The sequence below is a fragment of the Mizuhopecten yessoensis genome, unplaced genomic scaffold (genome assembly GCF_002113885.1).
Source record: "Mizuhopecten yessoensis strain PY_sf001 unplaced genomic scaffold, ASM211388v2 scaffold10915, whole genome shotgun sequence".
Lineage (NCBI taxonomy): Eukaryota > Metazoa > Mollusca > Bivalvia > Pectinida > Pectinidae > Mizuhopecten > Mizuhopecten yessoensis.
The window spans coordinates 222,788-243,445 of record NW_018408785.1 but is presented as its reverse complement, the minus strand read 5'-3'; the positions used below and the strand labels follow the sequence as shown (position 1 = coordinate 243,445).

Below are 20,658 nucleotides of genomic sequence, written 5' to 3'. Positions count from 1 at the left end.
GTTGGCTGTATATGTCGTTGGTTTATGTAATTTTGACATGAACGGTCGGTTACATATTTTCATTATTCTGACTCATTAATGCTGAAAAAGTTTAACTCTTGGAGTACATTCTAATTCCACTTTATATGTATATAGATAGTGAAACTATTCAAAATGTGCCTTGACGTGTGTATTCATTTCCAAGTAACATTAACAGCTGGTTGTGGTGGGTGTGACGTCACACGTTGGCGCCAGTCGACTGTTTTCAACGTTAAGCAACTTCATGAAACCTTACATTAACTATATCGCCTGCAGTACCCTAGATATCAACACAAGGCCAGTTACTACCTTGATCGATTGATGACTGTATCTACCTTCCAATCACAGCGTATTGTAAGCTTTTTGTCGGGATATTGTCAATAGCGGCGTTCATATTGATATTTTATCGTGTGCGTCAAAATATTTTTACAATAGCCATGCCTCTATCAATAGAAGCAGAAACATCTTTCTCGCTTTTCGTAGCTGAACTTACCATTTATATTATTAACTAATGATGGTCACTAATGTTAGCGGGCGTTAAAAGCATCTTACGGATTGGCGTGGTTGGTTTGCGGTTTTGAGGGGTTTGGTTTCCGGTCTGTGAAGTCACGACTGCTTTATATTTGGTCAGTATTGGTCATGCATAGGAAGGGTTTGACTGACCGGTACATTGCATTATTCATTCACACACCCGGGGTGCTCTGACGAGTTCACGAACTCTGTCGACGTCAAACCCGGAAGAGAGCTGCTCTGATCATCTTGTCACTTGTCACATCAGAATTCACCGCCAGTGGCGCTTTAGATCTATTAATATCGAGGACTGTCTACTCTACATGTGAACAGTCGCGCGTCGTTTACTTACCTCAAAGTCACAATGACGTTTAAATTAAAACCATTAAATATAAAAACAAAAAAAGAAATGACAAATTTGAGGAAATATCTTATTGAAATGCATTGGAATTACGCTTTGACATCTAAACTAAACAGGCTGTAAGGAACCAGCAACATGAGGTTTCGCTCATCTTCGCTAACTCGTGTTGTCTTCTCTGTTTGTTTGGTTTCTCATCAACACAATTAGGTCGTACATTGTCTGGTGATAAAAAGTAAGTGAAACACAAGACTGTCAAAACATACAGAATTTGTTGAAATTTGTTTACGTTGTTTACGCTCATGCAGTGGGGTTAACAAGGTTTTTACCTTTTTCCAGAGCTTTGCGTTTCCGGTTCTGCTCCTTGCAAGGATGGATGGGTCCAGTCAATAAGCTCTAAGGAGTTTGAACCGATCGGTTTCCGTTAAAGATCTGGGACTGCAGGATGGGTTCAACATTATACATTTAGAACGTCATCATCTATTTGCAGTTTCAAGACAACTTATTTTGGAAAGTGGGATACTACAGATATGCCGTAATGTGTATTCAAAACAATGGCAATTATTTCTGTATTATTTATCTTAATGAGCTTTACAATCGACCTACAGGGATATTACAAATGAAAATCGTCATTTTTTTTATATCACTTCGGAACATTCTGCAGTTCACCCTCCCCAATCACTGAGTAACTTAAGTACCTCAGCTCTATCATACTCCCAAGCTTCCACCGGCTTAGCTACATCGCTTAACTCTATCAAACACCCGACCTCCAGCTATGTAGATGCAAGGTGGACTTCACAATAGTGAACTGGGGTGTTTCGATCTTTGCTGTCTTATTGAGGAGTTGCAACCTTAATGAACCAGACACATTGATTTATTGGTGGTAGGGATAGTGTATATGTATACAAGATATACCGGGCCTCGGTGTTGTCACCAGGGCTGCACTGTTTATTGCAGAGTAAACCCCGCACACAGTACAGTCCCAATGTCGTGTTATTGTGACAGTTACATTGATAGGCTATAATGAGCTGGTCACCTAGACTGACCAGTCAGTGAACTTAAGGAGTTATCGCAGACGTGAATCACACATCACGGACACAATGGTCCGAATATTTCTGTATTAGTGGTCATGTTACAAATACAGACCACACACCGTAAAGGGCCGTGGCGTAATGGGCTGTGACGTATCAGACACTTGTGTTCTTATATTTTGTACAATGTATTTAATAGCCTAGGAGCCAGACATAACCGAGTCAATACATGATACTATTTACTACATCTGACCGTGAACGTTTTGTATGTTAGCCTACGACTGTAGGTGACATCAGTAATTGATTACCACACAGCTTATGTACAAGACGTTCGTAAAGTTAGAGATATTGGATGCCAACCAAACAGCACGAAAAGATTTCTAAATGGTATTCTTACAAATGTATGAATATAAAAGTAGTTAATGTCCTGAATACATTTCAAAATGACGCCATTGTACGAGTTGTGCGGCATGATTTGCAGCAACCACTGGACTTGCTCCAACCGACAGTAATTCCAGCCCAAAGCTTGAGTAACCCAGTTAGAACTAAACAACATATCAGAGTAAACCGTCAGAGAAGAAGAGAAACAATATGGAAAGGTATACCGTTTAGAAAGATAACCGTTTAGATAGGTACACTATGAAACGTTACACCATTACAGCGAAACACCATTTAACGGTATACCGTTTTTATAGCAAAACACCATTTAACGACAGTTAGAGCGAAACACCATTTACCTGTATACCGTTATAGCGAAACACCATTTACCTGTATACCGTTATAGCGAAACACCATTTAACGGTAAACCATTATAGCGAAACACTAAGACTGCAATATCAGCCCAAGGGCTGATATTGGTCGAGGGTTGATCCGGGGTGTGATATGGAAAAAAGGCATGTTTTATTCTCTATATAGCCAAATACCATGTGAAGGTATGCCGTTATAGAGAAACACCCTGTAACGGTATTCCGTCATAGCAAAACACCATGTACCGTTATAACGTTATAGCGAAACACCATATAACGGTATACTGTTATAACCATGTAGATCGTTACATAAAATAAAATGCTTGTAAAAGTATACTTTCCAAAACCATGTTACGGTATTCCGCTATACCGAAACACCATCTTGTTGTTTAGAGCAAAATACCATGAAACGGTTTATTGTTTAGATTGAAGTACCATGTAGCAGTATTTTTTGTAGATAAAAACATCGTTTGACGATAATCATATGTACCATTAGAAACCATGTAAAGATAGAATTATGTGGGGATATACCGTTAGAGAGAAACGCCAAACTGGCAAGTTTATTATGATTTCTGTATGGTCATAACTGTTAACTTCACTTAGTCCGACAAAGCCATCACCTGCTTCACGTTAAAAGGCATAAACCCCCCCAAATAATCTGTACATGACTTGTAGAGTTGACACGAATTTCATTAGCCGTCTGGCTGGTGAAGTGTGTCTCTGTTGTTTGTCCGTATACATGTGTTGTTTACTAATTTCTCTGTTATTTTGATTAGTTTATGGTTTCGTGTAATTTATTGTTCTTAATGTAGTAATCACGTTTATACATTCACATGAATGACCATTTATCAAACGTTAAATATTTTTTCACGTTTATCTCCGATTTATCGTGATGGAATTATTAAAATAACTTTGGAATGCGTAATATTTTCCGGCATAGTCATAGTTTCCTGTAATTTACCTGAGCTCGAGTTGCCTGATGTTTAATAACTAAAGACTATTTTAACGATTTATTGTTGTTTATTCAGGGAAACGCGCCACGCGTGTCAAATAATAATTGGTACAAGCAACAACAGAAGCAGCAACAGCAACAGCAGCAGCAACCGCAGCAACAGCAGCAACAACAGTCAAAACAAAAACCCAAGGGCTGGCGAGGTTAGTGTTCAAATGGGCATACTCCCTGACTGGTATGGTAAATTGGCATACTCCTTGGCTGGTATGGTAAATTGGCATACTCCCTGACTGGTAAGGCAAATTGGCATACTCCCTGACTGGTATGGTAAATGGGCATACTCCCTGGCTGGTATGGTAAATGGGCAAACTCCCTGGCTGATTTGTTAAATTGGCATACTCCCTGGCTGTGATGGTAAACGGACATACTCCCTGACTGGTATGGTAAATGGGCAAACTCCCTGACTGGTATGGCAAATGGGCATACTCCCTGGCTGGTATGGTAAATGGGCAAACTCCCTGGCTGATTTGTTAAATTGGCATACTCCCTGGCTGTTATGGTAAACGGGCATACTCCCTGACTGGTATGGTAAATGGGCAAACTCCCTGACTGGTATGGTAAATGGGCATACTCCCTGACTGGTATGGTAAATGGGCATCCTCCCTGGCTGGTTTGGTAAATGGGCATACTCCCTGGCTGGTATGGGAAATGGGCATACTCCCTGGCTGGTATGGTAAATGGGCATACTCCTTGGCTGGTATGGCAAATTGGCATACTCCCTGACTGGTATGGTAAATTGGCATACTCCCTGACTGGTATGGTAAATGGGCATACTCCCTGGCTGGTATGGTAAATGGGCATACTCCTTGGCTGGTATGGCAAATTGGCATACTCCCTGCCTGGTATGGTAAATTGGCATACTCCCTGGCTGGGATGGGAAATTGGCATACTCCCTGACTGGTATGGTAAATTGGCATACTCCCTGGATGGTATGGTAAATTGGCATACTCCTTGACTGGTATGGTAAATGGGCATACTCCCTGACTGGTATGGTAAATGGGCATACTCCCTGGCTGGTATGGTAAATTGGCATACTCCCTGGCTGGTATGGTAATTTGGCATACTCCCTGACTTGTATGGCAAATTGGCATACTCCCTGGCTGGTATGGTAAATGGGCATACTCCCTGGCTGGTATGACAAATGGGCAAAACCAAATAAAAAAATCCAAACCTAGCAAGGTTAGTGGCAAAACAAGCATCCCCAGTGGGCTGACAAAGCAAAGTGCCTCCATACTGCCAAGATTGGTTGTCAAAACAACACGCTGAACAGGAAAGAAATTTTATCATTGACATAGTGACTTTTATCATTGACATTGATACGGTAACCTTGCCTATTCTATTTCCATCTTTGTCGCTAAGACAGTTACCTCTATCATGGACAAGATAATATTCTTTTGCACTGACATCGGAGTGTAACCGTTACTTATTTATGTGAGAGTTATGGGTTTTAATTAATTTCATAAAAACGCAATCATTCGTCAATTAACCAGTTCGCGTAAGACTCTGTCAAACGTTCTTTATGTTTTCGTTGGGTACTTTTTGACACTCTCTATACCATACCAAGCACACGACTCTGTATGAATGTAGCTGACATCGTAATTTATTTCAGAACGACATTTTCAGATGACACTTTTGAATTTTAATTATAAGATTGTCATTTGGTTATATTTGCAGGTTACAATCCACAGCATAATGGTAACTCTGTCGACCAATCACAGCCCTTGGGTCAGCAGCCGCGCCCACAGGGTGAGCAGCCGCAACACTTGTTGGGCGCCGTTCGTCCCGGGGTCTTCCAAAACAGGCCATCATCTACACAGTTCAATAGGGGATCAGTGTCAAATCCACAACAGAGACCCGTAATGGGGATTCAGCGGGACCATGGAAATCCTAAGGATATCGGACACAACGTCCAGCAAGCTCCTTCCAATAGCGTCGGCCACGCACAACAAAATGTGTTTGACAAGCCCTCTAGACTGAGTTATCAGTTGGATCGTAATAGTGCCACATTAAACCAGGGTAGGTCCGTACACAGACTCTCAGGATTCGGGAGCAACCCTGTACGTCCGGTGCATGTACCCAATTCTATTCCACAAAGGGTGTCCGACAATACACAGCATAATAATATCGGTAGTTCAAACGTATTTCAAAACCCTCCTACCAAGGTAAATAATGATCTTGTGAATAGCCATATCCAAGGAAATGTTGGACGGACGCATTCAAATGTACAAGTCAATAATAACGCTTACACTAACAACCAGCTATCGCATCCGAGTAAAGCACCGTATGTAAATAACGTTCCAATAAACAATCAATTTATCAAATCAGGTGACAATAACGTCCCACCGGACAGCAGTGAATATCTTCATATAGATAATAACCAGAAGCAATATAAAGTGTATCAACATCCGAAAAATATACCCAGCATCCAACAGCGTTCTCAGGCGAATCAAAACAATATACAACATATAGTCGCTCCGCATCCTCAGAGAAGTCAGGGGAATCCGAAAAATTCATTTACCGGGTCCCATCCCGCACAAGTACACGTGAACGGTGACCCGGATAACGACCAGACCCTGGCGGTAAAGGTGACGACCCCAGAGCAAACCTATCACGTGGAAGTGAAGAGAATAAACAGTAATATCCTGCACGAGGATGTCCGATTTCTGACTGTTTCCGTCGACCAGAGCGGCAAGACAGTTTTCGAGGAGCAGTTCAAGCCGGTAAGGACACGCTTTTACATCGAATTCGAAGTCGACTCTAAAAAGAGGAAAAAAATCTTCTTTCAAAGTTGATTTTCGATATTCTTGCATCTATTTGAAAAAGAAATGCACTGCCAATGTGACATAACGTTAATGAAGAAATATATAAAAATAATAATGAAGCAGACCATTTTAAACCATCTTTGCTGGGCACTATAATTGTCCTAAGTGTTATCTACCATCACTCTTTTGAACCTGTTACAGGTAGACCTACAGAAGAAGGCGAGAAGTCTAAACTACTACCAGGACCTCCGCTCCGGGACGTTCCTCAGCATCTACGCACATCGGAAAGACTCTGGACAGAAACCGGAATCATACATTGTAAGTTTTCCTGGCCAGAGTGTCACAACAATTATTTATTTTAAAATAGTTGTTGAATTTGTAAATCTCAATATTCATCTCAACGGTTTCATATTTGCCTGTTAATTTCGTAATTGTTTCAATCAAACGGATGATTCTTAAGTCCACAGTAGTTCATTATTCCACATGTCATTCCAGGAAACGTAATAACCCGAATCTAATTCTGAGAATCGACAATGTTGCCAAAACAACCGTCTTATCGTCACTGAAGTTATATCAGCAATGTCCCAATTTTATACAAGAGATATGTAGATTGTCATGTTGTTGATTGGGTCCCATTTCCTTGACAGGAGGGAGTTTTGTTTGACGAGTTGATCGTGGCGGCACCTAAATCCAACAAGAGGCACAAGAGGGCTGTGTTCGCGGACTCTCATACAGTATATAGAGAGGAGGGTGGCTACCACGGTGTGTTCCACGCCGACACTATGCACGGTAGGTAACGCATAAGCGAGGGAAGACTTATACACATCGATCTCTTTTATAAGGCACATTAATGCCTGCCAGATGGAGGCCAAAATAATGGTACGATTATTGCAAATTTATAAAGATTTTAGAAAAAAACATCAATATGCAATTCCAAAACTTTCTCGACGATTTTATTTCTTTGCTCCATTTACCAAATTAATCATGGTTTCATTGTATTGCAATACCTCATCTACATAATAGCGTGTTTGAATGGTTTGTGTTGATTGCGCATCAATCTAATCATCTCTTTACTGGTGTGCTATTGTTTTATTTCGGTAAGTTAATTATTTATTGTCATTGTGGTTGGGAAACACGATTCTTTGTTTCCCTACAACAAGGTTAATGTTTTATGATCCCTTTAATTGTCAGTATCAATATCGAGATTCTATTGTTATATTCACTCTTCTTTAATCAGTGCCAGTCATACCGGGATTCGAGGATATGGTAAAGATGGAGTACAATGTCACGCGTGACAACACCGAATCGAAGAAACGGAATCCACACAGACGGAAGAAACGTCAGTTCCGACCATCAGCTCAGAAAGAATCGCGCACTACCCCGCGGATAGAACCGGAACTGCTACTGTTTGTAGACTTCGCCCTCTACCGGGAGTTTGATGGAGACTCAAACGAACTGTTGGAATATCTTATGCACTTCTGGCACGCGGTAGGGACATTTCCTTGCATCTGACAAAGTATATATTCAAATAGTATTAAGAGGTTGTTTTTTTGTTTCGTTGAAGAAAAACAGATGTATTCCTGTAGAAAATGTATCGAAGCATTTGTTCAATTTTTTTAAATGGACCATACGGGTCGTTTTATCGATAACTTTGGGCATTCACAAAAATGAATGGCTACCATGGTTCATTTGTCTAAGGTGTAGGAGAGTACCCGCGAAAGTAACAGTTGATAACTACGATTTTTCTTTCCATACAATATACCCTTATCTACTTCAGGTCAACTGGAAGTACCTGACCATCGCACTGTCTGGTTCCTGGCCAATCATAGACCTCCGTATACGAGAGATCGGAGTGTTCAAGGAGCCAAATGCACAGCCATTTATCGAGTCAAGCAGGATCAGGAGAGGCAGCAAGATGTTCTCGCTGTATGACGCCATGGACAGCCTACAGAAGTGGCTCATCCGGTACGAAAACGCCTTGCCGGTCCATGACATCGCCTTCCTGCAGACTGGGTACGTTTCCGTAAAATGTCGTCGATAATTTTCCGTTTCTTTTACATTTCGATTGCATTTCTGCATGATATTTTTAAATACAATTGGTTTAAAAGTGGCAGATTATTCAGTTATTTGTTTTAAGCATAATAGCGAGTATTGTAACCTGTTCCACGTGTGATTACAGAGAGAACGCGTGTCGTCGACTGAAACATGGAAAGGAGGGTAGCATTCCATTCAATCCCAAAATTCTCAAGTCTCTACGCAAGGGGATCTCCTCACAGCTCGATCCGAAAGATGAGAAGGAGTGTGTAACGGGCACGGCAGGTAACCACCGCACCAAAACCATCAAATATATTTCTTAAAGTAATCCGCAGTGCTTAAATGAAAGAACGCACTGAAGGGAAAGAAAGACATCAATATGTGATCATTGACAGAAACGATACGCTTTCGATTTATTTTAAGGAATATGCATGGATAAAATGGCTGAATTTTGGCTGAAGTTAACAAGACTTCAATTATTGTACTTGTTTATTTGAAGGAGTGGCGTACGTCCGCGGGGCCTGTCTGTCCGCGCCTATGCTGAGGGGAAACGCATTTAACTTTGGTATTGGGGAAGCGTCTAACAGTTTCAACGGTGTCATCATCGCTGCTCACGAGATTGGCCATCTGTAAGTATACCATGCTGTTGCTGGCGACGTACAGTGTGTATGTCGGATTTTAAGCATTATAAAATGATGTACCATATGCTCAGGTACCAAGAACAGTATCTATGAACAACATGTTAAATCCAACCAAGGTACACCAATTGGTGCCAATTTCCTTGTTGCACCTGCTCCATTAACTTCCAACCCAACCCGTGCCCTGTACATTCACCCAAACGTATGCTCTTTCAATTTCTATTTTTGAACTTTAATCGTATCTCATTGACCCTATGCACCCCTCTATACTCACAGACTAGGAGCGTACCATGACGGAGAGGCAGACGCTGGGACCTGCTCCAGCAAGTCGGGGTACATCATGAGCTACACACGGGACGACTCCTACAAGTTCAGCAGGTTCTCTGAGTGTTCCATCAGGAGTTTCCAGAACTTTCTCAGGTAGGTCATAATACTGCTGTCCAACTCAACATGCTTGCATTGGACACATTTTCATATCTGAGCATCATTAATCACCCTAGGATAATTCGATGAAAGTTCAGCTTTCATTTCTTAAAGTGAGCAGTTCCGTCACAAGCAACCTGAGCTATGTGCATATCGCATGAAAACAGTGGAAAAATACAATAATTATCTCTTTCCTCTTTTCAGAATGGACCGAGCCAAATGTTTACTCCAGAGGTCGAGCAAGGACACCCTTAAATTTCCTACCACGTTTCCGGGAAAGTTCATGACGCTGCGACAACAGTGTCTCCGGTTTACTGGAGGTCCACCATGTGAGGTACGGGATTAATAAGTTAACTAAATTCCAAGTTTGTCTCACTTGGTTCTAAGACATGAAGGCGGTGTTATTTTCTGTGCTTGAGATTACAGTGTATCTTCATGTTTTTCGAAGAGTTTTTGATTCGTCTTCCCTTTTTATTCAATGGTTTTGCCTTTCTTTTTTCTGGTTTGCTTCATCTTAAATGGCACATACTTATATACCCCACGTCACCTCATATGCTTGTTTCCGTTTGACAGGAAGGTCCGACCCAATGTGAACATCTGTGCTGTGATGACCGAAAGGGGGAGTGGCGGTATACTAGGTCCGAGCCAGCGGTGGACGGAACGGAGTGCAGCAAACAAAAGGTAGGCACAGTTTGTTCTGGTCGACATCGAACGAGATAAACATATACTGATTCCTCTTAAATCCAATTCAGTATTAATTGGACTTCCTTGGAGAAAGTTTCCGTGTTTATGGCATTGTTGTCTGTATAATACTGTTTATTTACCTGTTTAAATAGTAAGAAATTGCTCTGTCCACAGGTGTGTCTGAATGGTCAGTGTGTACCGCTGTCGTCCATAGGGAAGAAATAGTCCCCAATGCTAGAGCACCGTCCCCTCGTCAGTTGGTGGTAAGTTACTCGTCCTTCTCGTCGGCATAAAGATTTAATATTTTTTGTCTGCTCATAAGTAGTATCATATCATCAATGTTTGAATGTCCAGCACCAATGAATTTTACCATTGTTTGTCCGTTCGGCAGCATTATGCAATATATCGGATATTTGTTCGTTCGCATGTTTTCAACGATATTAACATCACTGTAACATATACGTTGTTTCTGTTTTACTTCACGTGACAGTTTTTTTCTTCAAATTATGCTTATTAGTTCCTTTAATAATTGTTGTGTGTCTATTTCCTTAGGTTTACGGTCTCGCTGGTGACCTATTGGTGCCGGACCTTGCAAGGGCACTGCCAACCAAGACTGACGTTCTGACCACCGCACGGGATCATTCGTGGAAGCGTACGCTGGTGTTCCGTACAGATTGCTGGTCCGTACAGAGAGGCACCTCTACCAAGATTTTAATTTCATTCAAAGCAAATAATTCTTCTGTTCCAAGGAGTATCTAGGTTCTGGTTTCTCAGCGCTGCCTTATCTAGGGATCTGTCGACATTTATGTCTCTTTTACTATTTTCTATTTTAAAATTGCTTGTAGGTGAATGTTTTGTTAAAAATTGCTACGCCACCAATAATAACAGGTGAAAATATCGAGATTGTACACCTTTTAAATATCACAAGAAAATTAAGCAAGGGAGACAACCCTTTTATCGTTTTGCCCCATTGTGTTTTTACCATTGCAGTTAGTTTTCTTTAAAAAAGAAATTAGACGTACAACAATAATTTTGTACTGGGGTATGGAATTAGATTGTGAAACATGCATTTGATGTTTGTACATAATGTTGAGACCTCGTTTCAAATATTAAATAAATATGATATTTTTGTAACCTGATTTATTATTCTTTTGATTATATACTATGGTTATAATGCATAGACACCATCATTTATTTCATGGTCAAACGGGTAATCTCCCTTCTGAAACAATCATTTGAATCTATGTTATGTTGAGAGGGTGCATACTGTTGAAAACCACCTCATCCAAAGCGAGAATTTATTTGCTATATCTTTAAATTAAATAGAGACATCGTTGAATGTGATAGAGAGATATTTAAATGAATGAAAGATGCATTAAAATAATATTTAATGGATTGGAATATCCTTAAATGAAAACAAATAACAATTTTGAATATAAATCACAATATTTTGAGGGTTAATAATATAATATATTTATTTGAAAACAAATCACCACCTTTGCATGGTAGATAACAATTAAAAATATCAATAACAATATTTAGAATATCAATAACAAGATGTATATACATGTACATTGAATCGTTTGACGCACCATACACAGAACTACATATAAAAAGGATAGGTAGCAACATATGCTGCATCTTTGAAATTTAAAACTCACTGTGAAATACGCTTTGCTAAGTACAATGCGCCGCTTCCTCAAAAAATTTAAATGTGAGTGAAAGATTCCAAAACAAGAAACTCAGAAAATAATTATGTAAGAGCATCACTCGTGCTACACAAAATGAGAGCAAGAGGGTTGTAAAGGAGGAGTAAACGGTCCAGACGATAGGTGCTGTGATTAGGGCGATTAATGTAAGGGTAAATGAATCCTTTCCTATAGGGTATATAATGCTATGGTGAATTTTGTAATGGTTGAACCATGGAAAGATTCTAACTACGTTGAGGTACCCAGCCTGACATCGGGGAAGTACCCAGCCTGATATCGGTGAAGTACCCAGCCTGATATTGGTGAGGTACCCAGGCCGACATACAACCAATAGAGCCCACGGAGTCTTCCATGGCCGGTAAGGTACCCAGGCCGACATACAACCAATGGGATCCTCGGAGTTTCCCTTGGCCGGTGAAAGTCCCCAGTCTGACATAGAAACAATGGAGCTCCACAGTTTTCCTTGGCCGGTGTGGTACCCAGCAGAAGTCTACAGTTAAGTGTTAGAGATAGGTCCAACATCTGGATTATGTTATTATAACAGAACTCCAGCAAGAATGAAATAGACGTTCTACTGCTTCTATCTCTTATCATAGGCATGGTGTGTTGATTGTATGACATGCTTTCGGGCGAATAAACAACCAAGGAAGTCTACGAGAGTTCCATTGGTTTTATGTCAGTCTGGGTATCTAACCGACAAAGGCAGACTCAGAGGGTTCCATCGGTTTTATGACAGGCTGTGTGCCTAGCCGACAAAGGAAGACTCCGAGGGTCCAATTGGTTCTATGTCAGGCTGGGTACCTAACAGACAAAGGAAGACTCCGAGGGCTCCATAGGTTTTATGTCAGGCTGGGTACCACACTTTTGTAAAATTACTCGAAAGCGCTTTACAACATATGGATAATAACATATAATTGTTAAACAAAAAGGCTTACAATCACCATTATACATTAAGCAAGAAGATAATCATCTCAATGTGCACATACATGAATAAATAGAGGATGGTATGTTCAACGAGCCTAAAATGCAGACGTGAAGAGGTGAGTGTCCTTCTTGAATTTGGCCAGGGTATATGACTTTCTTTTAGCAGATGGTAAGCTATTCCACAACGTGGCCGAAACCCTCCCAAAGCACCTGTTTCCATAGATCACATTACGAGATTTTGGGGCAGAATTTGATAACCTACATATAGCCATCAGGCTGGCTACTGATGTGCTTAAAGACTCCCTTAGATTGAAGGTTTGAGGTTTCAGTACACTCAAAGGAAGTGCAACTTTCATCTTAAACTTTGGACGGACATCTAATTTGCAGTGTGATAATCGTAATAAGAATATGCCTGAGTTCTGTGAATAGTACAATTTATGACATTTTTGCCAGTGAAATATCGGATTCTATCAACTTGATAAAAGTGATATCCTTCACACTGTGACAAATATCAAAAGTGTGAAAATATCACTTTTTGGTATTGACCAATCATAACGTTATCTTCTATTCGCTGCATTCAAAGGCAATGATGTTTTGTTCAGATTCAAATGAAGTGACAGCAGGATAAGTAGTTGTTATGGTAAATCTTTGGTACACACACTTAAGTATTCACATAAATATACAATTAATAACATTTGTATAAGCAATCATACCAGAAAATAGCAGAAAACGTCAGAATATTGTGTTGAGTATCCCAATCACTACCACGATTTCACATTAAATATCTTCAAGTTGTGCCTCCATCCTCTCTCTCTCTCTCTCTCTCTCTCTCTCTCTGTAACACTTAACTTAATTGAAAATATTAGTTGATTTAAAAATTGCCATCTTGTATATATATTTTTTATTATAATATTGGGAAAGGGCTTTAAATAAGTTGGGCAACTTGTGCCCTATCCCTTTTGTATATTAGACTGCAAATAAAAATACGTTTAAATCAAATTAATCCCATTCAAAATGACGCTAATTATTACGCTTCTGATTCCCGCCTTTTTTAATGCATTACATTTTTCATGACTTTAAAAATGTAATGTATGGAAAATGTAATGGTGTCTTTAATAATAACAAATATATTTCACGAGTGTGGCTAATATTTTGATATTTTCACGAGTGCGCAATATCAAAATATTAGCCACACTCATGAAATATATTTGTTATAACTGAAGACACCATTAAATATCCTCTTTACTTGCAAGATATCTCATGAACCCTAGCACACATTTATGTTTATTCATATTAGCACCATGGTATGGTTATGCCGAGTGTACACTTGTTTAAATGTTGGTGGTCACCGGTCAGATTCAAAATCACACTTTACAACTTTTAAAGTAAAAAACTTACGAGCCCCTCGACAAATTTAGTTTACAATCGTAGTATGGTAACATTCAATTCTACACCTCATTAGATTTTGGTGGTCATCGGTCTATGTTAAAGGGTCAATGGCCACGGGCAAAGAGAAATAGGGGGGGGGGGGGTATAATACATGTGGACCTCCTCTTATTACATTTTTATTTTACCATCTCTGATTCGGATGTAACGTTACTGACACGAAATACGATATACGGAGATGTTGAGAGCCGTTTTATAAATGTTTTCACTATATATCACCTTTAAGGATGTACACCTCTGAGAAGTCAAAAGATTCCTGTATTAATTTCGTTTTTTCTTATATGGATTTTTGGAAAAGGAGTTAATGGTGACTGTTTTAGGTGACTGTTTTGGTTTTGACCATTTCAGGAACAAATTCAAACAATTTCTTCCAAGCGTGTTATCAGATATGTATGAATGTTTGTAGAATTGATAAAAATATTATTTTCTTTTAAATTATGAAAGTAAAATCTCTTAATCTTATTCTTTTAACTCAGAAAGGTGATTTAAATTACCCGTACCCCTTATTTTTTAATAAAAAACTACTCATTTGTTCACCTTTTTTTTGCAGATTAAACGCTTGATGTAAAAAGTTCTGTTATTAAACTTTTTTTAATATTTAATGAATCAAAAGAAAATGTGTTCTCTTTCTAAAACAGCCACAAAAATGGGGAACCGTGTGCTTCTTTTTTTGTTCCATTATTATTTGTGTTATTTTCCACCTTTTTCGGGGTCTAAAATCAAAAGTGCTTCAGTTACACTAAATATGGAAAAAATAAATACCAATAATGTATAATTTTCCACTTTGTTGCATATTATTTTTATCATTTTGAACATTATAAAATTATACAGCAAAATTGAACCTGCTACAATAAAATCATGGCGACACAATGACAATTTAAGTTATCAAACTAGTGTAAAAAAAAAGGTGAAATTTTGGCCTTTTGTGAAGCACAAGAAATACACATTAATACACATCTTCAAAATGGCCGCCGAAGTGGTCATTTTTTTAAATTCTTGTAAAAAAAAGTTCTACAAACAACAGGCATCTAGTTTTTTGACATATTTTTCAGATGCGTGATTGCTATTAAACTTGATCATAAGTTGTTAAATATTACAAAAAAAAAACCCGTTACACAAGATCAAAACGAGACTTGAACGTGATTCAAACCTCGGAGAGGTCCGAGAGCCCCCAGATACCACTGCAGTACCTGTGTCAAGGCAGTCACATGGAAATCCAGTGTCATATGCTGTGATACGTGTGACACCTGGTTCCATCTCGACTGTCAGGGAATGAATAAATCATTCCTCAAATACTACGACCATAGCGGGGTATCTTGGAACTGTCTAAATTGCTAGCTTCCAAACTTCTCCACAACACTATTTGACAACACAAACATTGACACATCAAACAGATTCTCACGACTTCACAACTCTAGCATACACTCAAGCTTACATGAGGACCCCACCAGCCCAGGACCACCCACAGCATCCTCCTCACCAATAAAACAAAACAACAAAACTGCCACTAGCTACAACAAATTTACTTAACCAATACGCATAGCCACCATTAACTTCCAATCCATTTCCAACAAAAAGCTGACCTCGACCAAATATTACACTCACTCAAACCAGACATCATAATAGGAACGGAAACATGGCTGAATAACACAATCTCCTCATATGAATACTTCCCAGTCACTGAGTACACTGTCTACCGAAAAGACCGCAACCCAAATAAACATGGCCAAAGACACGGAGGTGTACTACTTGCAATCACAAACAAATACCACACAGAACAGATTAAAGAATTAGAAACAGACAACGAATTAATTTGGGTAAACATCTCCATGACAAATTCACACAACCTCACCATAGGAGCATATTATAGACCACCATCAGACAAAGGACACTCACTAGAACAACTAGAAATCTCTGTGAACAGACTAGGTCAAAACGACAACACAATAACATACATAAGTGGAGATTTCAACTTACCACACGTAGACTGGCAAAACAACACAACCATACCTGTCAAAAAGAACAAAAACTTCACCAGCACCTTCTGGACATCATAGGCAACAACTCCCTCACACAAATAACGACAAAGCCCACCAGAGGAAACCACATACTCGACCTGACACTTACAAACAGACCATCAATCATTAACAAGACTGAAACCACACCACCTATAGGCAAATCTGACCATGACATAGTCTACACTGAAATTGACGTTCGACTGAAAAGAATAAGAAGAGAACCCAGAAACATATACCTCTACAACAAAGCTGACTGGAACAACATAATAAACGACCTCACACTTCTAAACACAAAACTTAACGAACAACCTAACCAAACCGCAGACAATCTTTGGAACACGTTCAAAACCACACTTACTAATTCAGTCACCAAAAATATCCCGCAAAAACACATCACATACAAATCCAAACTCCCTTTCATAACACATTCTCTCCTTCGACTCATGAGAAAATATAAACAATTACACACGAAAAGCAAAACAAAACATGAACTTATACAGAAATACAAATCAGCAAAATCAGAACTACAAAAACAAACACGCAACGCATATCTTAACTACATAGAAAAAGAACTACTGATAAAAAGACCTACCAATAGACGAACCCAGCGCACCCTCGCCTAGCCAAAAAAATCTATTCCAAAAAACTGTTCTCTTATACAAAAACCACAAGAAAAGAAAACACTGACATAATCGCATTACGTAAAGACGGACAACTAAAAACTGACACTACATACAAGGCAAACATACTAAACGAACAATTTTAATCTGCCTTCACCACAGAACAGGACTGCCCCATACCAGACAAAGGACCTTCTCCACACCCTCTCATGCAGAAATACACATTACACAACAAGGCATCAATAAACTACTCAACAAAATCAACCCACATAAAGCAACAGGACTTGACAATATACACGTCAGAATACTTAAAGAATTAAGTGACTCTTCACCCGCTCACTCACTACAGGAACACTACCATCAGATTGGGAAAACGCAAACGTAAACCCAATATACAAAAAGGAGACAAGTACCACCCAGCAAATTACAGACCAATTTCACTAACCTGCATCACAAACTCATGGAACACATCATAACAAGCGCCACAATGACACATCTGGAGAACAACAACATATTGTATGACCTACAACACGGCTTTAGATCCTCCAGATCCTGTTTAACACAGCTCACCACATTCATACATGATCTCGCATCAAACAACAACATCAACAAACAGACAGACATCATCATTATGGACTTTGTCAAAGCTTTCGACAAAGTCCCACACAAACGACTACAATACAAACTCAAATATTACGGGATAACAGGGAACACACACGCATGGATTACAGACTTTCTCTCATTCCGTACCCAAATAGTATAACTCGAGGGCAAACAATCAGACAAAATATAAGTAACCTCTGGTGTCCCTCAAGGAACCTGTTTGGGCCCCATCCTCTTCTTCATCTCCTCAATGACTTCCACGAATACATGAAATACAGTACACTTAGATAGCATCATATACAAGACGATAAACAACAAAGAAGACACACTAAAACTACAACATGACCTTGACGCAGCAGGACAATGGGAGACAGACTGGCTAATGAAATTTCACCCTAACAAATGCAACATACTCAACATTACACCGAAGCGCTACAAAATACATCATGACTACACACCCCACAACCACACATTACACCAAGTAGAATCCAGCAATTACAAAATAACCTTCGATGACAAACATATTAACAACAGCACAGCCAATGCCAATAGGTCCCTAGGTTTTCTAAAACGCAACTTAAAAATAAACTCACCACACATAAAAGAACACGCATACATCCATTTGGGATCCACACAACACAAACCAAATTAAACAAATAGAAAAAATACAACGAAGAGCAGCACACTACGTAAACAACAGATACCACAACACTAGCTCCGTAACAGATATGATCCACAAACTACAATGGCCAACACTACAAACACGGCGCTGTCACACAAGAATGATCCTTTTTCACAAAATTGTACACCAAATCGTAGCTATAAACCCAACATATATATACTCACACTCGTAGATCCTCGAACCAGACATGCACACCCTCACGCATACAAACACATATCTGCAACAAAGGACACCTACAAATATTCATTCTTTCCACACACAATAGCACAATGGAATCTCCTTCCCATAACAGCAGTACAATTCACAACACTAGAGGACTGCAAGGCACACTTACCGTATGCAGTCCTTGAATCACTCATCACACGCTAAAACATACGCCAGCTTTTATCTTTTATCTATACCTTGCACAAAAAATCACAAAAACCCACCAACTAATCACTGGAAATAACCCCCTTTTTCACGCCTCTGTGATAGGACCCCCGAGGGCATAAACATCACCATTGATGGAGCCCGTGTACCATAAGAAGTAGAGTACATCCTTAAGTTACAGTAAGTGCTATACTTGGGGTAGTTGGGTATTGACGTTTCGCTTGTGATCCGTATCTCTTTTAGGGATTTCATATTTAGGCTGGAGTATTTGATCTTGTAAAAGGGGAATGTGTAACTCATAGGTCGACTCAACAGAAGTTCCATGAAGAGATCGGAAGTGCACGTGGACATGAAAGCCATGTACAGGTAGCCTACTGTAGGGGTTAATTGTAGATGGGACCCCGAAGCGAGTAACGTGCAAGGACCTCACCAACTGAAAGGATGGTAATTCGTGGTATGCAATAGTTCGTATAAGTATAGCATGTCTAGTCTAACAATTATAGTACGTTTATTTTCTATTAGTACATGTCACATTGTGAATATAGTATTACTTTTAGCGGGACTGACTGGGAGCATTATGTATTGTCAATAATTTCGCAACACGTGCTAAGGGAGATAACCCCGATTAAGTAAGTGTCTCCTACACAAGCGATTCCAAAGCTGTTGGGTTTAATATAGAAAAAATGGACAAAAATTTTACAGCTGATGTCCAAAATTTAAAAAAAAAATGTGATAGGGTGATAACGAAGTTTCTGATGGAAAGATAGATTTTTCTTTTTATCAAATACTTGTTTTGTAATATTTCAACTCCATAATAGGTTTTGAATGGACTATTCATATAACTAACTATATAAAGAATCCAGCTTTCTACCGACTAATCTAGCTGTCCGACCCGGTCTCCCATCATAGCCAGCCACCACAATTTGGTTTTCCATTATTTTAATCCAGACTGATCATTTCATTTTCTAAAAACTGTTATTCTCCTTTACTGTTTATTATTCGCTACATCCGCATTTTTGGTTATATACGCCAAATTCTAAGACATAACAGTTGTTCAATATTTTAAAAGCTATAAAACCATGACACGCATAGTAGCAGATCTGTTTTGACCTTCTATAGAAATACAAGTGCTTCCATGACAAATGCAGAAACGTATGAAAACATATTATTTTAGTAGACATATATGTCTATACCATCAATTTGGTTGGGTGGGTTAGTATTTACCGAACGTGGAAACCCTTAAAACGTCTGAAAAAAATATTTCTACTCGTCACGATATAGGTCCAAATATACCAACTAAATGTGTATAACGAAGTATCGTGTCTCTGTGACCTTCTCGTGTCCCTGTGGCCTGAAGAAACACACTATCGTTGAAATATCACTTAATTTAAATATGTGAGGACTTTCCACTCTACGTCTCTTTAATAGGTCAAAGGTGCCTGTCAGAGCTTTGATCAAGTTATCATGACCGATTCATATCACTTTCCGTCTGTAGTCGTGCGACATCCGTAAATTCTTTATTAATTCTTAAGAACCTGTTAATGAATTACTTTCAAACTTCGTAGAAATCGTTCTTAGTGGAAGCGGGTAACTATAGTTAACATTGTAAAATAACAATTTTGATTACATTTCTTCGTTTTCATGGGGAAATAATTCAAACTTGGTTGGAATAGATAGATAGATAGATAGATAGATAGATATTCTTTATTTCCTCTTACATAAGAGATTATTACAGAATATCGGGAAACATCTACAGAACAGAGTTCATATATTTCAAGAGGTGTTTAATATTGGTGGCTACTGCTAGCATAAGTTGCTCCCATTCGTCATCTGGTAGTGATACTTTAGTTCGATCTCCAAGAAGGAAGTTTGTTTGGTCGCTTTCTTCCAAAAATGAAAAGTCAGCGTATGAATTCACATTTAAACAGTCTACAACTTTCTCTAAAAACATATCTCTACTATGAAATAGGGCTGGACATTCGATGACAAAGTGTGTCACAATATCACTACTTTCCTTCGAGCACAGTTTACAAACAACGTCAGTGTTCTCCCAAGTAAATGATAATTTGAG

General features: G+C 39.1%; 1 protein-coding gene across 1 annotated transcript in view; it reads left to right on the top strand.

The window, feature by feature from the left end:
- Positions 1-11,349, top strand: part of LOC110463546 — a 28,106-nt gene extending 16,757 nt beyond the window's left edge. The window contains exons 2-14 of the mRNA XM_021518209.1: positions 3,692-3,818; positions 5,350-6,395; positions 6,639-6,755; positions 7,085-7,226; positions 7,675-7,925; positions 8,215-8,450; positions 8,617-8,756; positions 8,971-9,100; positions 9,386-9,529; positions 9,737-9,866; positions 10,106-10,213; positions 10,391-10,479; positions 10,769-11,349. Of these exons, the coding sequence (XP_021373884.1) occupies positions 3,692-3,818; positions 5,350-6,395; positions 6,639-6,755; positions 7,085-7,226; positions 7,675-7,925; positions 8,215-8,450; positions 8,617-8,756; positions 8,971-9,100; positions 9,386-9,529; positions 9,737-9,866; positions 10,106-10,213; positions 10,391-10,441 (2,622 nt within the window). The 3' untranslated portion in view covers positions 10,442-10,479; positions 10,769-11,349. The remainder of the gene's footprint in view (positions 1-3,691; positions 3,819-5,349; positions 6,396-6,638; positions 6,756-7,084; positions 7,227-7,674; positions 7,926-8,214; positions 8,451-8,616; positions 8,757-8,970; positions 9,101-9,385; positions 9,530-9,736; positions 9,867-10,105; positions 10,214-10,390; positions 10,480-10,768) is intronic.
- Positions 11,350-20,658: the final 9,309 nt, after the last annotated feature.